Source organism: Ochotona princeps, chromosome 6, assembly GCF_030435755.1.
Source record: "Ochotona princeps isolate mOchPri1 chromosome 6, mOchPri1.hap1, whole genome shotgun sequence".
NCBI classification, from domain to species: Eukaryota; Metazoa; Chordata; class Mammalia; order Lagomorpha; family Ochotonidae; genus Ochotona; species Ochotona princeps.
The window spans coordinates 45,072,053-45,095,849 of record NC_080837.1 but is presented as its reverse complement, the minus strand read 5'-3'; the positions used below and the strand labels follow the sequence as shown (position 1 = coordinate 45,095,849).

Sequence of the window (23,797 nt, the reverse complement as noted above, 5' to 3'; positions counted from 1 at the left end):
GTCAGGTCACAGAGGCCCATGTGGCTTACAAGGAGGACAGCCTGTCTACAGCATGAGACTTCTAAGACGAGTCTCTGGAAGGGGACTTGAACAACAGCGGCTGTAGCTCTGGGTAGGTGGTAGAGGTGAGTATCCTTAAGCCGTGTTTTCCCCACAGGTCCAAGTGTGGTCAGAGTCCCTTGGCCAACCCCTTGGGTGTCTTGGTTCCCTTTCCCTCTCTCCTGCCCTCTCCGTGGCCCTCAGCCCAGATGGTGATCGGGTGGCTGTTGGATACCGAGCAGATGGCATTAGGATCTACAAAATCCCTTCAGGTACTGAAGGGGAGATGCGTGTGTGGCTGCTCCTTCTGGAAGATGCCAACCCCCCAGCCCCTGAACCCTTTCTGAGCTCCCTGCTCTGCTGTTTTGCAGGTCCCCAGGGCATTCTTTGTCAAGCACTCGATGTGGCAGTGTCTGCACTGGCATGGCTAGGCCCTGACGTGCTGGTGAGTGGGGCAGAAGACGGCTCCCTGCAGGGCTGGCTGCTCAAGGAGGGCTCTCTCCGGTCCCTCTGGCTTCTGGCCAGACACCAGAAACCTGTGCTGGGACTGGCCACCTCCCAGCAACTCCTGGCTTCTGCCTCAGGTACTCTTGGGTAGTGGATGGAGTTACTGAGGGGCAAAGAGAGAGAGTGCTAATTTGCTGGTTTACTTCCCAAATGCCTGCAGTGACCAGGGCTGGGCTGGGGTCAATACTAAGAAAAAGGAATTCAACTCAGGTCTGTCTTGTGGGTGGCAGCCAATATTTTGAGCCATCCAATGGGAGACCTGGACTGAGTACTCATTTCCCAGCTTCCTGCCAGAGGAAATTCGGGGAATGACCTCGCAGTGGAAGCTCTGTCTCTCTCAAATAGATTAAAACAAACAAAAAAAGCCAAGGCCTTCCTTCAATTTATATGTTTATGTATATATGAAAATACATGTAAGACTTTTTGTTTTTATGCCTTTCACAGTGCTTTAGAGTGTGTTAATCTAACATAATCAGTCTAAATCGTTTGTTCTGTAATGCTTGTTCCTTTATTATTGTTACTTTGAAAGATTTGTTGTGTTTATCTGAGAGGCAGAGTTACAGAGGCAGATGGGGAAAGACAGATTTTTCATCCACTTGCTCACTCCCCAAATGGCTGCAAAGGCTGGGGTTTGGACAGGCTGAAAGCTGGGTCTCCCACATGGGTACAGGAGTCCAAGCACTTGGGCTGTTCTCCCCTGCTCTCCCAGACACATGAGCAGGGAGCTGGACTGGAAGTGGAGCAGCCGGGACCTGGACCGGTGCCTGTACAGGATGCCAGTGTCGAAGGCAGCAGCTTTCACCTGCTATGCACAGTGCTAGCCCCCAATCCTCATTCGGAGACCTCTAAATTCCCAGGGATCTTTTGAGTTTCTATCCAGTGTGAGACTTTGCCTGTAAACAGATAGGTTTCTCTTCGAAGGAGAGAGAGGGAGATGCTGATGTGGATATGTAGAATGGCCTCTGTCCTCTCTCGTGGGGGCTTGGTCTTTGCTGATAAGAAAGTGAAATGTCACTGAAGGGACTGGGAAGTGTGGCGGGGAGTTAGTGAGAGACAAAGCACCATGGTGCTTGTGTGAGCTATACAATTGTAGCACGAGCTGGGAGTGCTGGCTGTCCCTGCCCTGCACGCCCACAGGGTGACTGGCCCCTGTGCACAGCCTCATCATACCCTGTGGCTGTGCCCTCGGACATTACCCTAGGCTCCCATGACTGCCTTTGGTCTCCTAGGCCCACTTTGCCTCGTCTTTGAGGAAGCCTTCCTCTCTGTTTCCAATGCAGAGGATTTCACAGTGTGCCTGTGGCAGAAGCAGCTGCTGAAGGGGCCACATAAGGCCGAAGATGTTCCTCATGGCATTGAGCTCCGGGGACACGAGGGTCCTGTGAGCTGCTGTAGCTTCAGCAGTGATGGAGGCAGCCTGGCCACGGGGGGCAGGGACCAGGTGAGCACCCTGGATCCCACAGCACTCTGGCTCCTGGGCTTCTTCCTACAGATTCTTTACACTTTTTTTTTTTACCCCCTTGAAATCTCTTGTCTGAAAAAGCCTGGTATCCCCTCTTCCCTTTTTCTGTCCTGACTGCTTTCTGTCCTTGGGGTCCAACCAGAGTCTCCTTTGCTGGGATGTGAGGACCCCTCAAACACCTGTTCTGATCTGCACCTTCGTTGCCTGTCACCGTGACTGGATCACTGGCTGTGCCTGGACCAAAGACAACCTGCTGGTGAGTAAGGGGCAGGGTGGCTCTTGTCCTTCTAGTACCTCTTCATAGTAGTAAATCCAATGTTGCCAACACTTGGCATATACTGGGCATTGAACTAAACTCTTCATGTATATTGACTGAGTCTTCACCTTGCCATAAAGGAGATACAAGGAAATAGAACTCAGAATGAACAGTTCCAAGGTCATGTCACTGATAAAGCTGAGCCAGTAAGCTTTCCGATTAGAAAGCACCTGCTCTTAACAAGAACCCCGTACTGTCTCTCCAGGGTTTAGGATTCTCAGCCTGCAGGTGAAATGGACTGCTGTGAATTATTTGATCCTTAGCGCATAAAAAAATGCATCTCCAATTACGTACTCAGAGTTGGTAAAGTTTCAATTTCCAATGCACAGACCCTATGTTCTTCTCAACCAGGGGAAGAGAGGAATGAGTATCAGCTGTATAGTCTAGCCATAGTTTTACCTGTACTTTCTAGGCAACCAGATTTCTCCTTGGTGCTGCAGGTTTTCCAACCTTCTCTTTGTTGACTGGCATTACAGCCACAACAGGAACAACATTGCTGTTATTTCTTCTCTGGTTGCTGTGTCCCAGGCAGTATGCCAAATCCTTTATGTAGCTGCCCGTGGCCCCTAGCAGCTGGATCAGACAGGTGCACCATCATTATCCTCACTGGATGCATGAGAGTCCCAAGGCTCGGATCAGTGGATGTGAAGCAGGACTCTGAGTGCAGGAGAGTCTGTACGTCAGGATCACAAGGCTTATCACCCTCTGCCCCATAGTGTGAACATACGGCAGTGATGGTGGGGTGCTGGTTGTTCCCTTCCTCTGATGTCTGACTCTGCAGATCTCCTGCTCCAGTGATGGCTCTCTGGGTGTCTGGGACCCAAAGTTGAGGCAGCAGCTTGGTCAGTTCCTGGGTCATCAGAGTGCTGTGAGCTCCATGGTGGCCATGGTAAGAAGGCAGTGGAAAATTCACTCCCTACACATCTATGAGAGGGCTAAGGGGGCTTTAGGGGACTGGGCATGCCATGTATTTGATCCTAAAGTCAATAGAAACGTCAAGAAGCAGAGGCTTGGTGCTGGCTTGTGGTGTTGAGACTGAGGACTGGTGAGAGGATACTAGCATCTCAGTGTCAGGATCGCAGTCCTGAACCACCACACCCCACTGCTCCTGAGTTCTCCTCACCCTGACCTCTTGCAAGCCCTGTGGAGGGAGCTCCATTTCCCATGCATTGCTCAGCATGATCCTGCTCTGACTGTGCTGTTGTGGTAGGAAGAGCATGTGGTGTCTGTCGGCCGGGACGGGACCTTGAAGGTGTGGAACCAGAAGGGTGTAGAGCTGACCAGCATCCCTGCTCACTCCAAGCCCATCAGCCAGTGCGCAGCTGCCCTGTGGCCCCGTGCAGGTAGTGAAATATCAGTCATCTGCCCTTCCCGCTGCTGCTTCCCTTCACTCCTGCATCTCCCCCTTGTCTGACTCTGTGTTGTCTTATCAGCTGGACAGCCTGGGTCAGAGCTGCTTGTGGTGACTGCTGGACTGGATGGGGCCACACGGTTGTGGCATCCACTCTTGGTGAGCTTCCTGCTGGGATTTGGTTAGGTGGGGAAGTGGAGAAAGCATGTGGACAAACTTCTGTTAACTTCCTTCCTGCCTATCTCCATCCTGTCCCAGGTCTGCCAAACACACACCCTCCTGGGCCACAGCGGGCCAATCAGCGCGGCTGCCGTTTCAGAGAGTTCAGGCCTCCTGCTGACTGCAGCAGAGGATGCTTCCATTCGGCTCTGGCAGGTGCCTAAGGAGGCAGGTGAGTGAGCCGTGGAGAGAGGCAAGTAAAGCAAGAAGGAAGTTTCTATTGCTGGGACATAGAAGGTCAAGGTTCACGTGATAGATATATATATGAATCACTTACCTTCTTTAGATGGCACATGTATGCCCAGAAGTTCTGCACCCATTACTGCTGTGGCCTGGGCCCCAGATGGCTCCTTGTCAGTGTCTGGAAATGCAGCTGGGGAACTAACCCTGTGGCAGGACACTAAGGCTGTGGCCACAGCACAGGTGAGCTGGTTGACCTCAGTTCTTGGTCTGCATGCCTTCCCTCCTGACTCTCTGCTTAATGGCACATGCCACGGTTGGGGATGGCCCATGTGCCTGGGAGGGGAGAGGGTTAATCCTGGCTCCTCCAAAATACTGACTTGAACTTGCGTCCACCAGACCTCAGGCTACATCAGTGCTCTGATCTGGTACTCTGCACACTCCATTATTGTCAGTGATGATGAAAAAGTCACCGAGTGGCAAGTGGAACTGCAGAAGGGTATGACACCCAGAAATTTCAGGTGAGATGAAGCGGCTGGGTTAATGCGATAGGAATAATAGCCTCCTCATACTTGGGATTTTACTCAAAGTACTCCATTTCTGCTTCTAAACTAGGTCAACAGGACTTTTTTTTTTTTTTTTTTTTAAAGATTTACTTATTTATTTGAAAGCAAAGTTACTGAGAGCAGAGGAGAGACACAGAGAATCTTGTATCCTCTGGTTTGTTCCCCAACTGGCTGCAATGGCTAGGGCTGGGCCATCTTTTGCTGCTTTCCCAGGTGCATTAGCAGGGAGCTGTTTGGGAAGTGGGATTCAAACCAGGCTTAGCTTGCTATTTCACAATGCCAGTCCCTCAATAGAATATTGTAGAAATTCCTTTCTGATCCTGGCAATTTAAATGATTAATTCCCAAGTGCCTAACTGATGTCAAGCTCTGGCCCAAGCGATTTGAACCAGACACAGAGGAAGTATGTTTCTTAAAGAAGTTCACACAACAGAAGGATTACATGTAACGAAGCCACCAGAATAGTCACAGTGATTAGTGCTACAATGAAGACACCCATGTGTACACACATTTGTTCCCAGGGCTACAGATTATATGAAGGTGTTGATGTTTGAAGTTGGGCTCAGGGCTGTAGAATTAAGAGATTGTAGGAGAGCGTTGATGGTTGAGGTTGGGCTTAAGGAATGAGCAGGATTTTGCTGGATCAGTAAGGGAAGGGAACAGTTTTAGGAAGGGGAAATAGCATTAATAAAATGCACAGAGGCACTAATATGCATGACATATTCTAGGTCTGGCCCAGTCCTGGACTCTTGATCAGAGTGGGGGTAGTGTGGAAATTGGATTGAAAAAGTAAACTGTGGAGCACCTTTCCTAGGGTTTTTCAGTGATTTGAATGTTTGAAGGAGAGCTCTGGTGGCTATGGAGGGTGGACGGTAGTAGAAGGGTACTAAGGGGAGGGAGACCCCTGCAATAGCCATTTCTATTTGCTCGGGGAAGACAGATTGTGGGCCCTGCTCTGGGCAGTGGAGAGATGCAGACTGAGGCAGAAGCCATGGGACTTATTAATCACTTGGTGGTGGGGCGTAAATGCAAAGATAAGAACGTTTGAGCATCAGCGTTTGACCTGGGAAGGAGACAGAAGTGATGAATACGGATGTAGGCCAATAAACAGAAGCAGGATTATAGGGAGGGTGATGCTTCCTCTTTCGTGGCTTCACAGAGAACTAAGGAGCCCGGGCAGTGGTAACTAAAGTAGGCTCTTTCTCTGTATTTTCTGAACTAGTCTTCGTCTGAACCGAGTTCTGCAGGAGGACTTAGGGATGCTGACAGCAATGCACCTGGCCCCTGATGGTCAGTCCCTTATCTTGGTCAAAGAGCTGGAATTACTACACATGAAGCTAGGAGAGGCTCCCTCTGTAATCTGGTAAGATGTAAAATGCTCTTTCCCCTGAGCTGGAGAAAGGAAGTGTGGATTTGTGGTTACCCTGAGGTTGAGTCTTAGAACACTGGAATCACCAAAAGAGGTGTCCCCTCGACACTCTGGGCTCAGCCTCTTTCTTATAAATCAGGGAGAACTGCTTTGATCAACCCGTAGTGACATCCACCCACAAGGATTATGGTGTGTTTGTTCTGCCATCAAGCAAAACTGCGTTTCTTTTTTTACTCGTAAGTTCTGTTTGTGTATTAAAACCTACACGTGTGTAGGATTATTGTCTTTAAGCCTTGGGGCCCGTTATTGAGGCTCAAGGGAAGGGAGGCAAGGACTGTTGATTCCAATTCCCCCTGCCCTTTGACTGGAGCAGCTCTATCTAATGCATTATATGTTACATGTCCATGTGAAATTTTACTGGCTAAAATATTATGGCAAATTGTAAATCTAGAAATTTCCTTAATTGCATTTATTAGAGTCTCTCTAATCTTACCACTGTCTATATTAGTATTTTGGGAGTAAGGACTTCATCTTGCCTCTGTCCTCACATTAACAATGACCTAGACATTCATGATTCACTGGTATGAGTATGCTTGATCTGGCTGTCCCTGGAAGCTCTTTGTGCCTGGGAAGGTTATTCGTTCCTGGCTTAATGCTTGTCCTTTCTACTCCTAAATTCATATCCAAGAGAAATGCGTGTATATGTCCATCTAAACACAGGACAAGAATTTCCATAGTACTTGGTTTTTCATTGTAGCCAAAACAATCTCAAGGTCTGTACATAGGAAAAGGATAAGCAATTGGTGGTACAGTTATACAATGGAATGCTATGTGGTTAAAGTACATGTCATGCTGAATACTGAAGCATGGAACAATACAGACATGCCATGGATATGATGCGAGACAAAAGAAACCAGACATACATGAGTTTAGGACAGGCTTTCACTGAAAAGAAGTTTAAGAAGCAAAACTATCATAACAGATGTCAAAATGTTGTTAGCTCCATGGGTGATGGTTTGGTGTTGATTGAGAAGGGGACCGAGGGCAATTTTGGGGGTGCTGAAAACATTCTATATATTGCTTCTGGGTGTGACTGCATGATGTATGCATCAGTAAAACTTCATCATCATGTATATTTAAGCTTTGTGCACTTTATTGTATCTGAGTTGTAGTTTGAAAAAATGATACTAATCAGCCCAGAGCAGAAAACTTTTGCTTTGCCATGCGGAGTTGAGTGAGCTGTTATGAGTAGTCTCAGCACAGTTACATATGATTTCACAGAAGCAAGACGAATCAGGAGAGTTCTCAGGAGGCCTGGACTTCATCCTGCAGGGTCCTAGTGGCGCCCTGAAATCACTCACACAGGCCAAACCCGGGTCGGGTGAGTGAGAACGGGAGGGCCCAAGTGGAGACGCCATCCTGGATGACTGAGACTTGATTCTAACTGCACCCTTACAATGGCAGAGTCCTCGGTTTTGTTACCGAGCTCAGATGGGACTCTATGGAACCTGGCTGAATGCACCCAAGAAGGAGAATGGAACACAGGTAACATTTGGCAGCAAAAAACAAAACTTCCTGAAACCCAGACTCCAGGGACAGACCCAGCAGAGAGCTCTGAATCAGATAATGCGGAGTACTGCCCAGTAATTACAAACCTAACCCCACGGTGGCAAAGAAAGGTGAGTTTGAGGGAGGAGTCCCATCTCTAGGGGAGGGGGCTGGAGGCCTGACCCAGTGACTGGCTGCTTCCTTACTGAGGAGGCCCCTCTGAGGACTCACCACACTGCTTTCCCTTCCTTCCTGAGATCCATTCGGGCTCTGTCACAGCCCTGCACGTGCTGCCCGAGTTGCTGGTGACAGCATCGAAGGACAGGGATGTGAAGTTATGGGAGAAATCCAGCATGGAACTGGTGAGTGCGCATGCGCACAGCGGGCTGAGAAAAATCTCGCAAAAGGATAAAAGACCCAAATTCTGCTTTTTTGGATTCCTCTTGCAAAAACTCATGACTAAACTGTTTCTAAATAAAAGGTGTTCACATGAGAAAAATATTAAGTGAGGAGGCCCCAGGTCTGTAGCCCTCATGCTCATGCTCTCCTTTTTTGTGTGTTTTAGCTGGGCCTGTTCCGATGCGAAGGGGCAGTGTGCTGCTTGGAACCTTGGCTTGGTCCTAACTCCACACTGAAACTCATGGTGGGAGACACACAGGGCAATGTGTACTTTCTGTCCTGGGAATGAAGATGCTTTCCTCAGGGAGAAAAATGAAGACAGTAGTGGGCACTTTCTTAACACGATGATTAAAATAAAGTACCAGAAGATCCCAAGTTGCAGGCCTGTCTGTGTTTCCATGTGTATTTGGTAAGAGGGAATAATGTGGGTGTTCTGTTTCTATTTTGACTTAACATAATTCCTTACTGAAATGGCAAGAAAATGATCTGGCTGTTCAAGCAGGCATTCTTTGAAAGTCAACTTTAGAATTCCTGCATCTAGGACCTGGTGCAATGGCTCAATAGGCCAATCCTCCCCTTGCAAGTGCCAGAATCCCATATGGGCACTGGTTCATGTCCCAGCTGCTCCACTTCTCATCCAGCTCCTTGCTTAGATTCAGGGAAAGCAGTCGAGGATGGCCCAAACCTTGAGACCCTGTACCCACATGGGAGACCTGGAAGCTCTTGGCTTCTGGCTTTGGATTGGCACAGCTCCAGCCATTGCGGTCACTTGGGGAGTGAATCATTGGATGGAAGATCTTCCTCTCTGTACCTTTTTTTTTTTTGTATGTCTGACTTTCCAATAAAATAAATAAATCTTTAAAAAAAATCTATTCCTAAATTCTTTACTCTGGATGATGCTTTTATAAATGGAATTGCCTTATTTTCCTTTTGGATTATTCATTATAATGTATAGTGATACAATTATTTTTGTATATTCATCTTGTATACTGCAATTCTGCTGCAGTTGCTTTTTGGGTCTATTTTTTTGGCATGTGCATTCTTTGGGGGGGATTATATAGATCAGACCACATAATATGAAGTACATACAGTTCTTTTTTTTTCCTTTTTGTTAAAGATTTATTTATGTATTTGAAAGTCAGAGTTACAGAGAGAAAGGGAGAGAGAGATAGAGATCTGACGTGCTGGCTCACTCTCCAAATGGCCGCAACTGGCTGAAGCTGGGAACCAGGAACCTCTCCCGGGTCTCCCACGTGGGTGCAGGGTCCCAAAGCTTTGGGCCGTCCTCGACTGCTTTCCCAGGCCACAAGCAGGGAGCTGGATGGGAAGTGGAGCTGCCAGGATATAAACCAGCACTCTTCTGGGATCTTTGTGCATGCAGGGAGAGGACTTTAGCCACTAGGCTACCATGCCAGGTCTGAATGTATATCTTAAATTTTGACAAATACTGGTAATATGGTTTCTAAAATGTTATGAGCAATTATTTGTATGTAGCCATTATTATTTAAAGAAGTATGCTGCATATGTTAAAGTCTTTAGAATTTGATCCAAATATGGTATATAAAACCATACTTCTCTCCTTCTTCCTTAAGACATATTTAGGCTTAATAACATGGCTTCCTAAAGGTTTAGATATATAATAAATATTAGGATGTTAAGTGGGGAAGACTTGGTCTGCAATAAATAAAGAAGCCAACGAAGGACTGGTACTGTGGTGCAGCAGGTAAAGCAGCCTGGCCACTGCTGGGAGTCCTGGCTGCTCCTCTTCGATCCAGCCCCCTGCTCCAAGTGTTTGGGCCTCTGCACCCACATGGGAAACTTCGAAGAAGCCCCTGACTCCTGCCTTTGAACCAGCCCAGCTCTGGACTGTCTGCAGTCATTTGGGGAATAAATCACAGATGGAATATCTCTCTAATTCTGCTTTTCAAATTTATAAATAAACAAATCTTGAAGGAAAAAAAAAGTGCAAGTGAGAAGATTTGACATAAAAGAAGGAAACAATTCAGCTTTTGCTGTTGTTACTTTTCCTAAAACAATGCCTGGGAAACTACTTTTCAGGGTAATAGTTTTATTACATAATACATAAATAACATACATTAAACAAACAAACAAACAAAGTCCAGAAGCACAATAGTACTTATTGTCTTGTGTGAAGATTACATCTTCTGTTTTTGTCATTTTTATAAAAAATACAAACCAACACTCACCACAACTTTAGGAAATTAAATTGAACCTTGAGAAGGTATCGCATACGGACCTGGTTGGGATTATAGACAACAAACTCATTGTAGTTAAGAGTATAACCCTCTGGATTCAGAACTCCGGTTTCACTTGCTGGCCCTAAGGGCACTGTACTCCCATTCCTGCGGAAATGAAGAAAGTATATCAACATCAGCCTTTGGTTCAGAAATTGGAACGGAGAAAACGGGAGTCTTCCAGCGCTCCCGGTTCTTCAGGACTTACAGGGTGACGGAGCAGGAAGGACTGGGAGCCATCTTGCCCAGGCCCTTGGTGCTGTGTTTGCCTTGAAGTAATCCCTCTGCTCTAGGATTGGCTTCCAGTAGTTCATTACAGTGCCCGAGGGCTACCTGCAAAGCACAAGATCTTTGAATGCCCACATGCGGATGAGAACTAGATGGCTCTACAGTCAAACAGAAAACCCCATCAAGACTTTATTCCCTAACTTCCACCAGCAGTGGAGCTCTATGTGATGCAAGAGGCACTTGGTTTCCATTTTATGCCATCCCAGCTGAGCCTCATGGTTCTGGGATCAAGCTTTTTTCATCGGAAAAAATAGGAGTACTAAAGGAGAGATCACAATTACCTCTGATAAGAGCAGCAGTCCAATATTCTTTAGGTGAGAGGCAAAGCAGTAGTTGGCACTTTTGGAAGACATGTCAGCAAAGTAGATTCCTTTTCCAAACTGAAATAAACACACACCAAGGCCAGCTACTTAACTATTCTCTTAGACACGAGGCTTCTATCAGTGACCCAGACTTCCCATTTGGGCAACACAAAATCCATCCTTCTCAATTTCTCTTCTCTCTCTGTGTGTGTCTGTGTATTTAAGTATTTATTTATTGTAAAGGGAGGAAAGAAAGACTGAGAGAGAGGGAGGGGGAGAGAGGGAGAGAGGGAGAGAGGGAGAGAGGGAGTGAGGGAGAGAGGGAGGGAGGGAGGGAGAGAGAGAGAGAGAGAGAGAGAGAGAGAGAGAGAGAGAGACCCTCACCTATTGGTTTACTCCCCAATGGCTCTAACAGTCAGGAATGGGCCAGGCTGAAGCTAAGATCCAGGAACTCTATTTTGGCTTCCCTCCTGGGTGGCACAAGCCCAAGTAACTGGGCGATCATCTGCTGCCTTCCCAGCCAGACACATTAGCAAGAAGCTAAATTGGAAGTGGAGTAGTTGTGGCTTGAAGTGACACTTCAATAAGGGATGCTGGATTACAGGTGGTGGTTTACCCCATTACCACAAAGATGGGCCCTTCCTTGACAGTTCTATTCCAGAGAGGGCAGAAGTACTTGTGAATTATTAGTTTCTGGGGGAACTGAACAGATATCTTTAGGTATTTAAAGAAAGATGAACTTAGAACGAGATGACTGGGTTATTGGTAAAATGGCTTACTTCTTGGGGAGGGGTAAATCTAATTATAAGCCAGGAAAAATGGCCAGAGAATGTTATTGTCTAAATTTCCGCCGCGCCCCCCCCCCCCCAATGTTCCTTTCCAAGTCAATTTGTACTCACCATGTAACCTGTGATGGGAGCCTCGGGTGGGGCAATTCGAAGCCCATGGCTCAGGATTCCTACCCAGTTACTCAGTCTGGAACCATGCCATAGCAGCATCCTAAGGAAAAGCTATTATTATTGTATTCTATTGCAATTCTATAGACACAGGCTACATGCATAAGATCAACCAATGCCCCTTCCACCCTCCTGAGTTCTATGAACTTTGGGAAGGGAATTTCTTCTCCAACCCATAGCTAGTTGCGGACCTGTTAGGAAGGTCCTCTCTGAAGGCTTCTTTCTCTCCCTCCTTTTCTACTTGAAAAACATCCAGCAAGGTCATGGTGTAGTCTTTGTGTGTGGGAGCATGAGTAGACTGTAGGTACTGAGAAATCACCTGTGCAAGAGAATGGAAGAAATGCTCCAAGATATTGGCTGAACTGAAGTAGTCAGGGTTTCTGCTATAACTTAGCAAATTTCTCTGTTCTCAGACAAGGAAGTTAATGCACTTACTTTCCCAACTCCCAGGAAATAGAAAGTCCTCCCAATCTGATAGTAGGGAGAGTGTCTTAAGGATATAACAGTTTAAAACTTACTTTGAACTCATAACTTTCATGGTCTACCGGGTGCAAGGCACAACGTAGGTTTCTATAGTGTTGGTCTAATGGGTGTTCTGGGCTTTGCAGCTCTGTCTTCACCAGTTTAATGGCAATTTCAATGTCTCCCAAAGCCTAAGTAGATGAGACACAGAGTTGATTTGGGAGGAACCTGGTTTAACAGATTTAATACTTCCCAATTCATACATAGCTTACCTCCAGTAGCAATATTTTTTCTGAGAGCTCTTTTTCTGTTCGGATTAATGGAGGGGTCCGCAGTCTAAAGACAGAAAAGATATAGTGAACTAATATCATGGGTAAAGGAAACATAACAAAGAACAGCACAGTTAAGATAGGCCCTTTAAAAGGGGCTGATGCCATGGCTCAACAGGCTAATCCTTCACCCTGTGGTGCCACCATCCCATATTGGTGCTGGTTCATTTCCTGGATGGTCCACTTCTGATTCAGCTCTGCTTATGGCCTGGGAAAGCAGCACAGTATGGTCCAGGTACTAGGGACCCTGAATCTATGTAGGAAACCCAGATGAGACTGCTGGCTTTGAGCTTTGGATCAGCTCAACTCAGCTCTGTCTGTTGAGGCCATTTGCGGAGTGCATCAGCAGATGGAAGATTTCCTTGTTCTATAAATCTGCCTTTTTTTTAAAAAAAAGATTTATTTTTATTGCAAAGTCAGACATAGAGAGGAGGAGAGACAGAGAGGAAGATCTTCCATCCGATGATTCACTCCCCAAATGACCACACCGGCTGGTACTGCGACGATCTGAAGCTAGGAGCCCAGATCTTCTGTGGGTGCAGGGTCCCAAGGCTTTGGGCCATCCTCAACTGCTTTCCCAGGCCACAAGCAGGGAGCTGGCTGGGAAGCGGGGCTGCCAGGATTAGAACCAGCACCCATATGGGATCCCGGCGCATTCAAGGCGAGGACTTTAGCCAGTAGGCCACGGTGCTGGGCCCAAAATAAATAAATCTTAGGAAAAAAAAAAAAAGAAGAAGAAGAAAAAAAGATATGTACTTCAGAAAATGAGTCTAAATAACAGGTTTTCCATTTGTGACAGACATCTGTAAAGAGACGTTAACTCCTAAATACAACAAATGATATTAAATATGCATTTTGAATAGGATAAAACAAATTAAATAGATTTTGACATTTGAGACTAGCGCTGAAATTCTTTTCAAGGGGAAACTTTATATAAAACAACCTGTACAATATCAACAAAGAAAATCTGGATCCAGTCCCAACAAGAAGCAGCGGTGGACCTGCTAACCTCATAGGACAATTCCTAGACCACAAGGCACTATACAAAGCACTAAAAGCAGTAGGAATAGAATGAAAACCAGACACAGAATCAACACTGATCACATGTTTTTAGTAAGTTTAACACATTTTAACTTAGAGAATGTTGCCAGTGCACAGTCTCTTTAAAGAATAAGAAAAGGGAGTGACATTCCTTAGGCTATCTTACTGAATGGCTGCATTGCTGCACTCCTCCTCTAGAGTTGGTAATTCCCACTCAACCAGAGAATACGGTTGAAATCAGGCCAGGAGAATTTATCCCACATATGTAAGCTGATTAAATAGGCTCTCTGGAAATCATTCTGGCTCTGACTCTACTTTGGATGATAATTTCCATGGGAATAAAAGAATGAAGACAGTCTAACCGCTGGTGATAGATTTGGGAGATATGGATAAGCAGAACAACAAGTGAAGAAATAATACAGGTCTTACCCAAAGTCATGTGGGATCCTGGTATAGAATTCGTTGCACGCTTCCAGGAGAACACGACCATGCTGGCCAGATCGAATACAATCTTCAATCTTCTTAAGAGACTGGTAACCTGCCTTGATTTGTGCCACTGTCAGTTTCCCTGCAAACCCACATAGAGATCAAACGAATGTCCTATCCTGGAACTTATGTTTACATCCCTGTCCAACAAAGAATCTCACCTTTCAACTTTCAAAAAGCTCTCCTTTTCGCCACAAACTCAAATCTCCACTTGATCTTAGCCAAAAGGCCAAGAAGCGATCAAACTCAAAATCTCAAAACCTGTTTTCATTCAGTACCTTCAGCAAGCTTTACATCATGTTAGTGATGAAACATCACATTAAGGGATTCGGGAAATATGAACAGAGGGTGCGGGAAAGAATCTGAAGTCCTACCAAGTGGGGCTTTCTTGGTATCATACTTCATTTCTATCATCATCTCTTCCATGGCCTGGACATTGCAGATCAGCCTTATCAGCTCTTGTACCCGAAGATCGAGCTGTGACTCCGGTTGCAAGGGTGATTTAAGAGGGTCCTCTTTTTTTGTTTCATCTTCATCCTACAGCAAAACCAATGAGCCAAGCAGCTCACAAGGTCTGAAGGGATGTATTTTAGAGTCCTGTAGACTGGCTAGGCACAGTGATCATCTCTCAGCCTCTGACCAGACACAGGTACATTTCATTCTTACCCAGACCAAAGCACTCAATGTAACTTCCACCTTTAATTACTAGTCCCTCCTCCCACAGTTAAACATTCAGAGGAACTTCAGAAGGCTTTTTCCAGTGATACTAAGCATGTAAAGACCGCTGTTAGGCCTCAAGAGCTCCATTTTTCTCCATTTTTCACAGAAGCAGCAGTGTTTTGGGACAGTCCAGCATTCAGGTTTACCTCCATTTTTCCAAAATTCCCTGTTTTGGGGCTTAGCGTGATGGTTTAACTGCCTATCCTCTGCCTGCAAGCTCTGACATGCCATATAAGCACTGGTTCCTGTCCTAGCTGGTTCACTCCTGATCCAGTTCCCTGCTTATGGCCTGGAAAAGCAGTGGCAGAGGGCCCAAACCCTCGGAACGCTGCATCTATGTGAGAAGCCCAGAAGCTTCTGGCTGCTGGCTTTGGATCAGCTCAGCTCCCGCAGGAGCAGCTATTTAGAGTAAACCAGTGAATGGAAGACCTCCTCTATCTCTCCCTCGCTGTAAATCTGCCTTTCCAATAGAAATTGAAACATTACTAGAGTTAAAAATAAATGAAGACAACTTTAAACGTAAGTTTATCAGTTTATTTATTGATCGGTAATCTAAACTGATTACTTCACCCTTGTCTGTAACAATGAACTTCTGCAAGCAGGGCCCAAGACTTGAAAATACCCTTAGTCAATAACAGGAGAGACTGAAAAGGTAACTTCTATCTGTATGTTTTCTACTGCTTTGAGATTACAAAGATCAGAGAGAGTTCACCAAAAGGTGAGGAACAGTGACAACCCAAGCCACACTGGCCTATTCTGGTTTAGGATGAATTAAAACTATCCTCTTAGCCTTCACCCTGAATAAGAGGAACCATTATTTTCCACAAAGGTATGATTGGAATTTACCTGAGTATTGCTGGCATAATCCATTTGTAGCATATCATATTTTCCAGGCACCTTCTCAAACTTTTCACGATCCTCCCAATTATTTTTTGTTTTGTCAAGGAATCTGTAGAGCCCCAAAGGTAGTAAGAAAACCTATGAATAAAGTTCTATTACTAGGGATGAACCGAGAGCTAAATTCCTTAGAAAACCTCTAAAAATTATCCATTCCCCAATGACTTCAGAGCTCTTTCAAATGCCAAATTTCCCTAAACCTGAATTCTAAACAAGGTCATTGAATGGAGAAAACTCTAGAAACAAAGGGTATTTAAAGAATTGGGAAGGGGTCAGCATTGTGGCAAAACAGAAAATTTTTTTTAAAGATTTGTTTAATTTTTTAATGGAAAAGTCAGATATACAGAGAGAAAGAGACAGAGAAGATCTTCTGTCTGCTGGTTCTCTCCCCAAGTGGCCCCAATGGTCAGAGCTGTACTGATCTGAAGCCAGAAGCCAGGAGCTTCTTCCAGGTCTGCCACGTGGGTACAGGGTCCCAAGGTTTTGGGCCATCCTCAACTGCTCTCCCAGGCCACAAGCAGGGAGCTGGATGGGAAGTGGGGCTGCCAGGATTAGAACCAGCATCCATATGGGATCCTGGAACATGTAAGGCGAGGACTTTACTGCTAGGCTATCACGCTGGGGTCCCAAAATAGCAATTTATTATGCCAGCATTCCACATAGGTGCTGGTTTGAGTCCCAGCTGTTCCAGTTCTGACCCAGTTTCCTGCTAAAGCACCTGGAAAAGCAGTGAAGGATAGACAAAATCCTTGGGTCTCTGCACCCACACGAGAAACCCAGAAGCTAGCGGCTCCTGCCTTTGGTCTGACTCAGCCCTTGCCATTCTGGTCATCTGGGGAGTGAACCAGCAGACGAAAGATCTTTCTCTAACTCTGCCTTTCAAGTAAATAAAATAAACCTTTAAAAAATGGAGAAAAAGGATCCCAAGACTTCTGAAGGTTCCCTAAACCCTATAAAAATCATTGATTTTAAAACAATAGCTATCGGGCCCGGTCGTGGCCTACCGGCTAAAGTCCTCACCTTGAACGCTCCGGGATCCCACATGGGTGCCGGTTCTAATCCCGGCAGCTCCACTTCCCATCCAGCTCCCTGCTTGTGGCCTGGGAGAGTGGTTGAGGACGGCCCAAAGCTTTGGGACCCTGCACCCGTGTGGGAGACCCGGAGGAGGTTCCAGGTTCCTGGCTTCGGATCGGCGCAGCTCTGGCCGTTGCAGTCACTTGGGGAGTGAATCATTGGACGGAAGATCTTCCTCTCTGTCTCTCCTCTCTGTATATCTGACTTTGTAACTAAAATAAAATAAATCTTTAAAAAAAATATATATATATGTCCATGCTTTCTTAAAAAAACAAACAAACAAACAAACAATATTTATCCATCTAATCTCTGTTCCCAGAATCTCAAAGTTCTTCATCCATATCACAGCAAACATTTTAAAAACTGTGGTTGGATACTCTGTACCCTTAATATTTGCCACTTACACTGATTTCCTAAATTTGTTAGTTGCATGTGAAATATATTGCATTCTCCTGTTTACAGTCAATTTCAAGATTCTAGGTTAATTTCATACTAAGTTTGGTATTCTAATCATAGACTTTCAGAATGGAAAGATAGTAATATTTAGGTCAATAGAATTTTTAATAGAATTCTTAAGGAAGATATAACCAAGGAGAGCTGGTATTTTTTGGTACCAATTTCTTCACACTCACTTCTTCTGAAAGATTTCTTTGGCCTTGTTGAGGTCACCTGAACAAGCCACCAAGCTGTGCTGTCCCATTTTCCCAACTGCAAAGGAAATGCCACACTTCAGATGGTTTGTTGTCCTCCAGTCCCCGGTTCCCTAATCTTAATGAGCCAACTCTTGTAAGGTCTCTGTTTACCATCTGACACACAGGCAGAAAAGGGAGAGAAGAAGACAAGACGGCTTAGGGAACTGATCACATTGATGTCACCTGCTCACAGACATGGTCAATGAGCAGCACTAGCAAGCTAACTCCAAGAGTTTTCAGGCTCAGTAGCGGCTCTTAGCATTCCTTTGATTCTAGAAGCACAGTTTGATTCCTAAACACTTCCCAGACCTCACCTCAGATCCTCCACCTACCCAATGTAAACCCACAGGAACTTATGGTCATTCACTAAGTTGTTTCTGACTTTTGGAAAGACAGCTCCTAAAATCAAGTATAAAATCCTTACCTCGTCCCCATCTCATCCAAACACTGAAGTTCCTCTGGGCATCATCTTCTAATAGCTGAATCAGATAGTACTTGTTGTTGTTGAACTGGAGGTTGGTCTATGATGAGTAAGAGACATAGAAACATGAAGTAATTTTCCAAATAGAGGTCACGCAAGTCAACGACTGTTTCTTGATAATTTCCCTAAGCAGAGGATAGATACAAAGGATAATATTTATGTTAAACTTGGGATTCTTAGGAATTAAAGTGGCAACGTGTAACCTTCCTAAAACCCTCTACCTAACTTCAAACATCCAGCACTGGATGGCTCCTGCTGTTTTTCTCTCCCTCAGCTCCCTCCACGGATTTCTTTCTATGTCACCCGTGTTTTCCAATTCCTACTTCATTCCCAGTGATTGCTTAGCAACTTCTTCCTCTCTGATAACTCTACTTGCAGTTTTGGTTTGTCTGTTGCAGAAATTTATTAATGAGCTGAGAGAGCAAGACAATGTTTTAAGTCTTTGGGGAAAAAGAATTTGTAGAAACCACGGCCAAAGCAGAGCAGGATCTTCAACCTGACCCAACTTGGAGACACTCAGAGTGAATATGACTAGTGGCTAAAAATCACTATCTGTGAGTAGTTGCAGAGCGGGGAGAGAGCAGAGGCTAGTACTGGCAGGCCGAGCAGTGGCCAAGGCACTGCTCTTCTCTCTTTTCACCCCCTTTCACATTCACACTGTAAAGCCACTTTTTGTGAGAACAAAAAGGAGCTTTACATATTTTCTATCTATTCATGATATTTTAAATGGGAAAAACAGTAATAAGAGAGCTTTACCTGGCTGTTAAAATTATATATATATCTATATCTATATCAATATATCTAAACATGCTATGATATGCAGGAAATATGTTTCTCAAGCAAATGCATATATTATCTACTGAAAGCCACAAAAAACAAATAAAAAGATTAATTAAAAAGAAAACTGTAAGTTTAAGCATGTACAAATTTAAAATGTCAACACGGGCACAAAGTACACTGTAAGGAAAAAATCTAAAAGCAAATCAAACACAGAAATATACAAGCAATATGTTATACAGACAAAGCTTTTCTCCATTTTTATGAAATTTCTCAAAGCCAGTAACAAAAAGGAGAAATTAACAACTCATTAGAAAATATGCAAAATGATATAAAGAAATCACAAGTTCAATTAAAGACATAAATTGCAAAATCATTTGCCTCTCATACAGAACTTGCCTATCAGGCAGGGTATGCTGGGCGGAAACTCAGGGGTTTAACCTCTAATGGCTATCACATATACAATGGGCCTAATCAAAGAATTACAGATCTGGGCATTGAGATGCTATCACAGCCACTACCAGGAAATGGAAATGCTCAACAAAATGGCCCCTTCTTACCTGATTAAGCATGACATCATAGACATCATTTCCTTCACTATACACGTGAGCCTGGAGAAGAAAAAAACAGGAGTGCACTGTCAGTCCTGAGATATGGAGTGCGGCTCTAGATTTTCTTGTGCCTCAACGTGTTATTCTCCAAGGAACCTACCTTCCAGGAAAGGAAAGGTACATATACGAGAGTACTTCAAAAGTTAGTGGGAAGGGCCCAGCGCAGTGGCCTAGCAGCTTAAGTCCTCTCCTTGAACGCCCCGGGATCCCATATGGGTGCCAGTTCTAATCCCGGCAGCTCCACTTCCCATCCAGCTCCCTGCTTGTGGCCTGGGAAAGCAGTTGAGGACGGCCCAATGCTTTGGGACCCTGCACCCATGTGGGAAACCCAGAAGAGGTTCCTGGTTCCTGGCTTCGGATCGGCGCAGCTCTGGCCGTTGCAGTCACTTGGGAAGTGAATCATCGGACAGAAGATCTTCCTCTCTGTCTCTCCTCCTCTCTGTATATCTGACTTTGTAATAAAATAAATATTTACAAAAAATAAAGTTAGTGGGAAACAAGGCAAAACAAAGAAAAAAAGTCAGTAGAAAATATAAATTAAAAAAAAAAGTTAATTTTGAAATGCATACATATGAAGGGCCTTCAACTTTATAAAAAGTGTAAATTGTAAAAAAAACCCCACAGTTTTCAAAAAATCTTTTGTGCCCAAATAGCTTTATTTTTAATACTATTTTCCACAAAATTTTTAAGGTACCATTGTACATTCTATCCATAGCCTGTCATTCTTAAATGAAAACACGTTGCTTTTTCTAATATACAAATAAAAATTCTAACTCCCTTGAAAGCAATCTGTTCTAGAGGTAGCCTTCCTGAATTCTTTAAGTTCTTTCTCCCTTCAGAAGTAACTCACACCACTGCAGGGTTTCTCATTAGGACAGCAGGACAGTTCTCCTTTAATAATACTAGCTTCTGTAACTAGGATACGAGTTACAGAAGGCTGGTGGCCACCCTAACATGGAACTGTGTTAAAATACTAACATGATTAATCCCAGACCACTCCTGTTCTCCCCCTTGGAGAAAGCTCAGCATGAGTTAAATTTTAGTTTCTTAAATGAATTCTGGCATCACTTGAAGACATGAGCCTACAGAAGATCACCGCTTTCTGAGAAACCTCCGGGTTGGGGATTGGTTCCAGTCCTTACCTTTCCCACCTTGGTTGTGCATTCTGGGTCCACGGGGGCTTTGCCCTTGATGAGCAACGACTTCACAGAAACTGGGGAAAGACAGCAGGCGACAGCTGTCACCATTAGGCACAAATCTGCCAGAATTAACCCTGCCCTTCCCATACACTCCTGGTCTCCTGCTTTGGTTCTGAGCCACTCCCAAATACGAAAAGGAAGATTCAACAAAGTAGATTTCTACTTTGTATTCATTTGCTGAGTTCTTCAGGAGAGCATTAAACCTTTGACTATTACGTAAATTTAAACACGTTATCTCAAAAAACACTAAGTAAAAGAAATGGATGAGTCCTGTGGTATGTACCGAGGATAGAGAAACGAATTCTAACCCCAAAGAGGAAGACATGACTGAAGAGCAACTGATCACAGCCCACCAGCCACTCCTCCCAGGACCCGTTGCGTGCCCTCCCACCTTGCTCATCTTCTGTGCCATCCTTGTCAGCCTTTCCTGCAGACACAGGCTCCTTTTTCACCTCCACTTTCTGGCATTTTCGAGTTTTCTTCGCAGGGGGAGGGTCCTCTTTGGCTGCATTACCAGGGTTAACTTTCTTGGTTTCATTTAATGCCACACAAGCTAAGAACAAGAACAAAAAACCTATGAGAATTAAGAAAGAAAAAACAAACCTTTAAAGGAATCATGTAAAGATGGCTTTGTAAGCAACAGAAACCATTGTCACCGCAGGGTTCTAGATGACAATCCGAGCAGTGTCCCATAACTGCTATTTTAGTTAAATAAAAGGATGCCCCAAGGCACCTTTCAGTTTATTGCTCAGCCCAAGACTTACAGCTTACTCACTGCAGTACCTACAAATACACACTCTCAATGAGTCAAGGCTGGCAGACTGCTGTAGGAACCACACCTAGCTTAGGGCCCAGCCCTGCTTCCAGCTGAAGAACCCTGGGGAGCTTATGTAATCTGCTTACTATTTTGTTTAAATTTTACTTGTATTTTTATTTTCCATGATACAGTTCTGTAGGGATTTCCCCCTCGCTTCCTCCCCATTTACTCCAATATTACCGCAAGAGGATAGTTCTTTTTTTTTTTTCCATTTTTAAAATTATCTTTAATTTGGAAAATAACTGATTTTTCAAGTTTTACAAGAGCAGCACATGTTCACCATTGAATACTTAGTATAGGAAAGACACATGCAAAGTAAAATGATCTATAATTCTATACATGACACTTTTGTTTCTGTATTTTATATGCATTTATATGATGTCCTATAAAATTTCCAGAAGCTACTTTTTGTACAATTTGTTTCACCAATAATTTGTGCAAGAGGATAGTTCTTAAGTAACAGTTATTAGTTTAACATTTGTGGCACTGGAGGCATAGGCAAAGGCAGAAAACCAAATATGTCATCTGCTTATTTTATTTCATAGCCTTCATTATTATCATTTTATGATACAGTTCCATAGGCTCTGGGATTTCCCACACCCCCTTCTCAGTCCCCCCCACTGAGTTCCCTATAATATTATCATACTTTAGTTTTTCACAGTCATATGTCCATCATTGCGGGCATGGACAATGTGTGATCTGCTTCTAACCAACTGTGACACCCAGAAGATGACAACAGTGCGACCTGCAGCACAGAAGGACACCACAGGGATGGGTCAGGCTGGAGTTCCGCTTTCTGCCAACATGTCTGGGGCAAGCCCAGGGCGCCCTGGAGTCCCTCCCGGGCCTGCAGAGGAAGACCCTCCGGTCTGCCCCTCGTCACTGCCCCTCAAAACCCCATTACACAGAATACTGCAACAGCTCCAACGCTCGTCCGTGGGCACGAAAGGACGCGCCTTCCAGTTGACTTTTTAAAATTGAACTGAATGAGGCATTCGTGACTCGCCAGTGTGGTCACTATATTAGCTGTCACGGGTCCATAGGCCTTTCCTCTAAAAATCAAACCTAAGAAGTTTAGGAACTAAGCACGTTTGGCTGCCACGTGCAGATCCAGGGGGACAGGGGTCCAAGCAGCGAGCCCCGTTCCCTTCCTAAGGACTTCCCGCCCGCCGACCCCGGACTCCGCACCTCGCGCGCCCCGGCCGGGAGCCGCCTTGCGCCGCCGCGCCGCCATGGAGACCGAACGTCATCAGCCAGCTCCCGGGAACCGCGAGCGCGCGTCCAGGGGAGACAGCGTCCGCGCGCCTGCGCCGGGGCGGGAAGCGGTCCGCGAATTCATTGGTAAGCTATTTGCATGTCGCTGTGTACTGTGGGAAGTCACCGTAACGGAAAAATGTCTTGAGTTTTTGGAGCTTTATAAAGGCTGATCGAGCCCAGCTTCCCCCATAGGGCGGAGGAAGCTCATCAGTGGGGCTACGAGCTGAGTGCATCACGTCACTCCCTTGTCCCTTGGGAAGGTCTGAGACTAGGGCCAGCAGCGGCCCTAACAGGGCTCTCCCTGAGTCTCGGGGAGGTGAGTTCCCAGAGAACGGGGCTCCGTGCGAGGGCAGACTGGGCAGGAGATGCCGCGGCCCCTCTCCCGGAGGGACCCGGCGGATGCCTCCTTAGCCGGAGCTTGGAACAGACTCACGGCCAGCGAAGTGAGTTCAATGGCTGAGGTGAGGCACCTGCCTGAGGGCCTCATAACCCAATTCAGACTACTCTCCCCCGCCCAAGTTTTGGGGAAAAAAAAAGTGAGATGAACTTCTCAACTTTTCCTTTCTTTAAACATTCTTTTAAAAAAGACAAATAAATAGTTTCAACTCTAGAATTGCAGTGAAACTACAAACTAAAGTGGAGTGGAATGGGCAGCAACTTTCATAAGGCAGAAACTGGGTACAGTGGATGAACTTGTAAAGTGGGATGTGTAAATTTTCAGTCTTTTTCGTATAATACTTTGAATACTTATATTTGCATACATGTTCAAGATGTATATGTATGTGTACATATTTTTATACGGATTCTGTGTTTTATATCTTGATTGTATTTTTAAGAATCATAATGAATATTGTGCCTGGGCATTCTCTACTTATGGCTTAAAATGCTATCCTAACTTTTTTTATACTTGAGGAAACTGGGACTTAATTGTCCATAATCAGAGGGCTCACATTCGAAGTCAGCTGAATTTCGCGTTGGCTTCTCGGCCTTTTCGCTAAGATGAAGTGAAATCAACTGCATTTTATGTTAAAGGCTGAGCGGTTAATCATGCCGATTTTATCCACGGAGCCTGTTCGCCTGAAGATGACCCGGAAGGCACTTTAAACTTGAATGGATCTGGAATCTTTATCAGGGAAGCTATTATCTTGTGTAAATTAACCACTAGGAGATCAGAAAGGTTGGGGAGTTATAAAGGGGT

At 45.0% G+C, this 23,797-nt stretch overlaps 2 protein-coding genes across 3 annotated transcripts in view; one reads left to right on the top strand and one right to left on the bottom strand.

Annotated features, from left to right (window-relative positions):
- TEP1 (telomerase associated protein 1) overlaps positions 1 to 8,330 on the top strand; it is a 40,088-nt gene extending 31,758 nt beyond the window's left edge. For both annotated transcript variants that reach the window (XM_058666134.1, XM_004584885.3), the window contains exons 40-55: positions 158 to 311; positions 411 to 623; positions 1,827 to 1,987; positions 2,151 to 2,264; positions 3,106 to 3,213; positions 3,535 to 3,667; positions 3,758 to 3,834; positions 3,934 to 4,066; positions 4,181 to 4,317; positions 4,474 to 4,595; positions 5,862 to 6,002; positions 6,148 to 6,244; positions 7,290 to 7,389; positions 7,473 to 7,687; positions 7,814 to 7,918; positions 8,122 to 8,330. In XM_058666134.1, the coding sequence (XP_058522117.1) occupies positions 158 to 311; positions 411 to 623; positions 1,827 to 1,987; positions 2,151 to 2,264; positions 3,106 to 3,213; positions 3,535 to 3,667; positions 3,758 to 3,834; positions 3,934 to 4,066; positions 4,181 to 4,317; positions 4,474 to 4,595; positions 5,862 to 6,002; positions 6,148 to 6,244; positions 7,290 to 7,389; positions 7,473 to 7,687; positions 7,814 to 7,918; positions 8,122 to 8,244 (2,133 nt within the window). In that variant the 3' untranslated portion in view covers positions 8,245 to 8,330. The remainder of the gene's footprint in view (positions 1 to 157; positions 312 to 410; positions 624 to 1,826; positions 1,988 to 2,150; positions 2,265 to 3,105; positions 3,214 to 3,534; positions 3,668 to 3,757; positions 3,835 to 3,933; positions 4,067 to 4,180; positions 4,318 to 4,473; positions 4,596 to 5,861; positions 6,003 to 6,147; positions 6,245 to 7,289; positions 7,390 to 7,472; positions 7,688 to 7,813; positions 7,919 to 8,121) is intronic.
- A 1,729-nt stretch (positions 8,331 to 10,059) lies between these two features.
- On the bottom strand, positions 10,060 to 22,623 carry PARP2 (poly(ADP-ribose) polymerase 2). The gene is made up of 16 exons (XM_004584636.3): positions 22,531 to 22,623; positions 20,917 to 21,078; positions 20,469 to 20,539; positions 19,276 to 19,326; positions 17,882 to 17,978; positions 17,398 to 17,473; positions 15,641 to 15,743; positions 14,449 to 14,611; positions 14,018 to 14,156; positions 12,491 to 12,554; positions 12,275 to 12,409; positions 11,948 to 12,075; positions 11,700 to 11,799; positions 10,780 to 10,878; positions 10,419 to 10,543; positions 10,060 to 10,318 (listed from the first exon to the last, which is right to left on the bottom strand). The coding sequence occupies exons 1-16, from the start codon at positions 22,574 to 22,576 to the stop codon at positions 10,159 to 10,161; spliced, it is 1,719 nt and encodes a 572-aa protein (XP_004584693.2). The 5' UTR covers positions 22,577 to 22,623; the 3' UTR covers positions 10,060 to 10,158.
- Between the last annotated feature and the right edge of the window lie 1,174 nt (positions 22,624 to 23,797).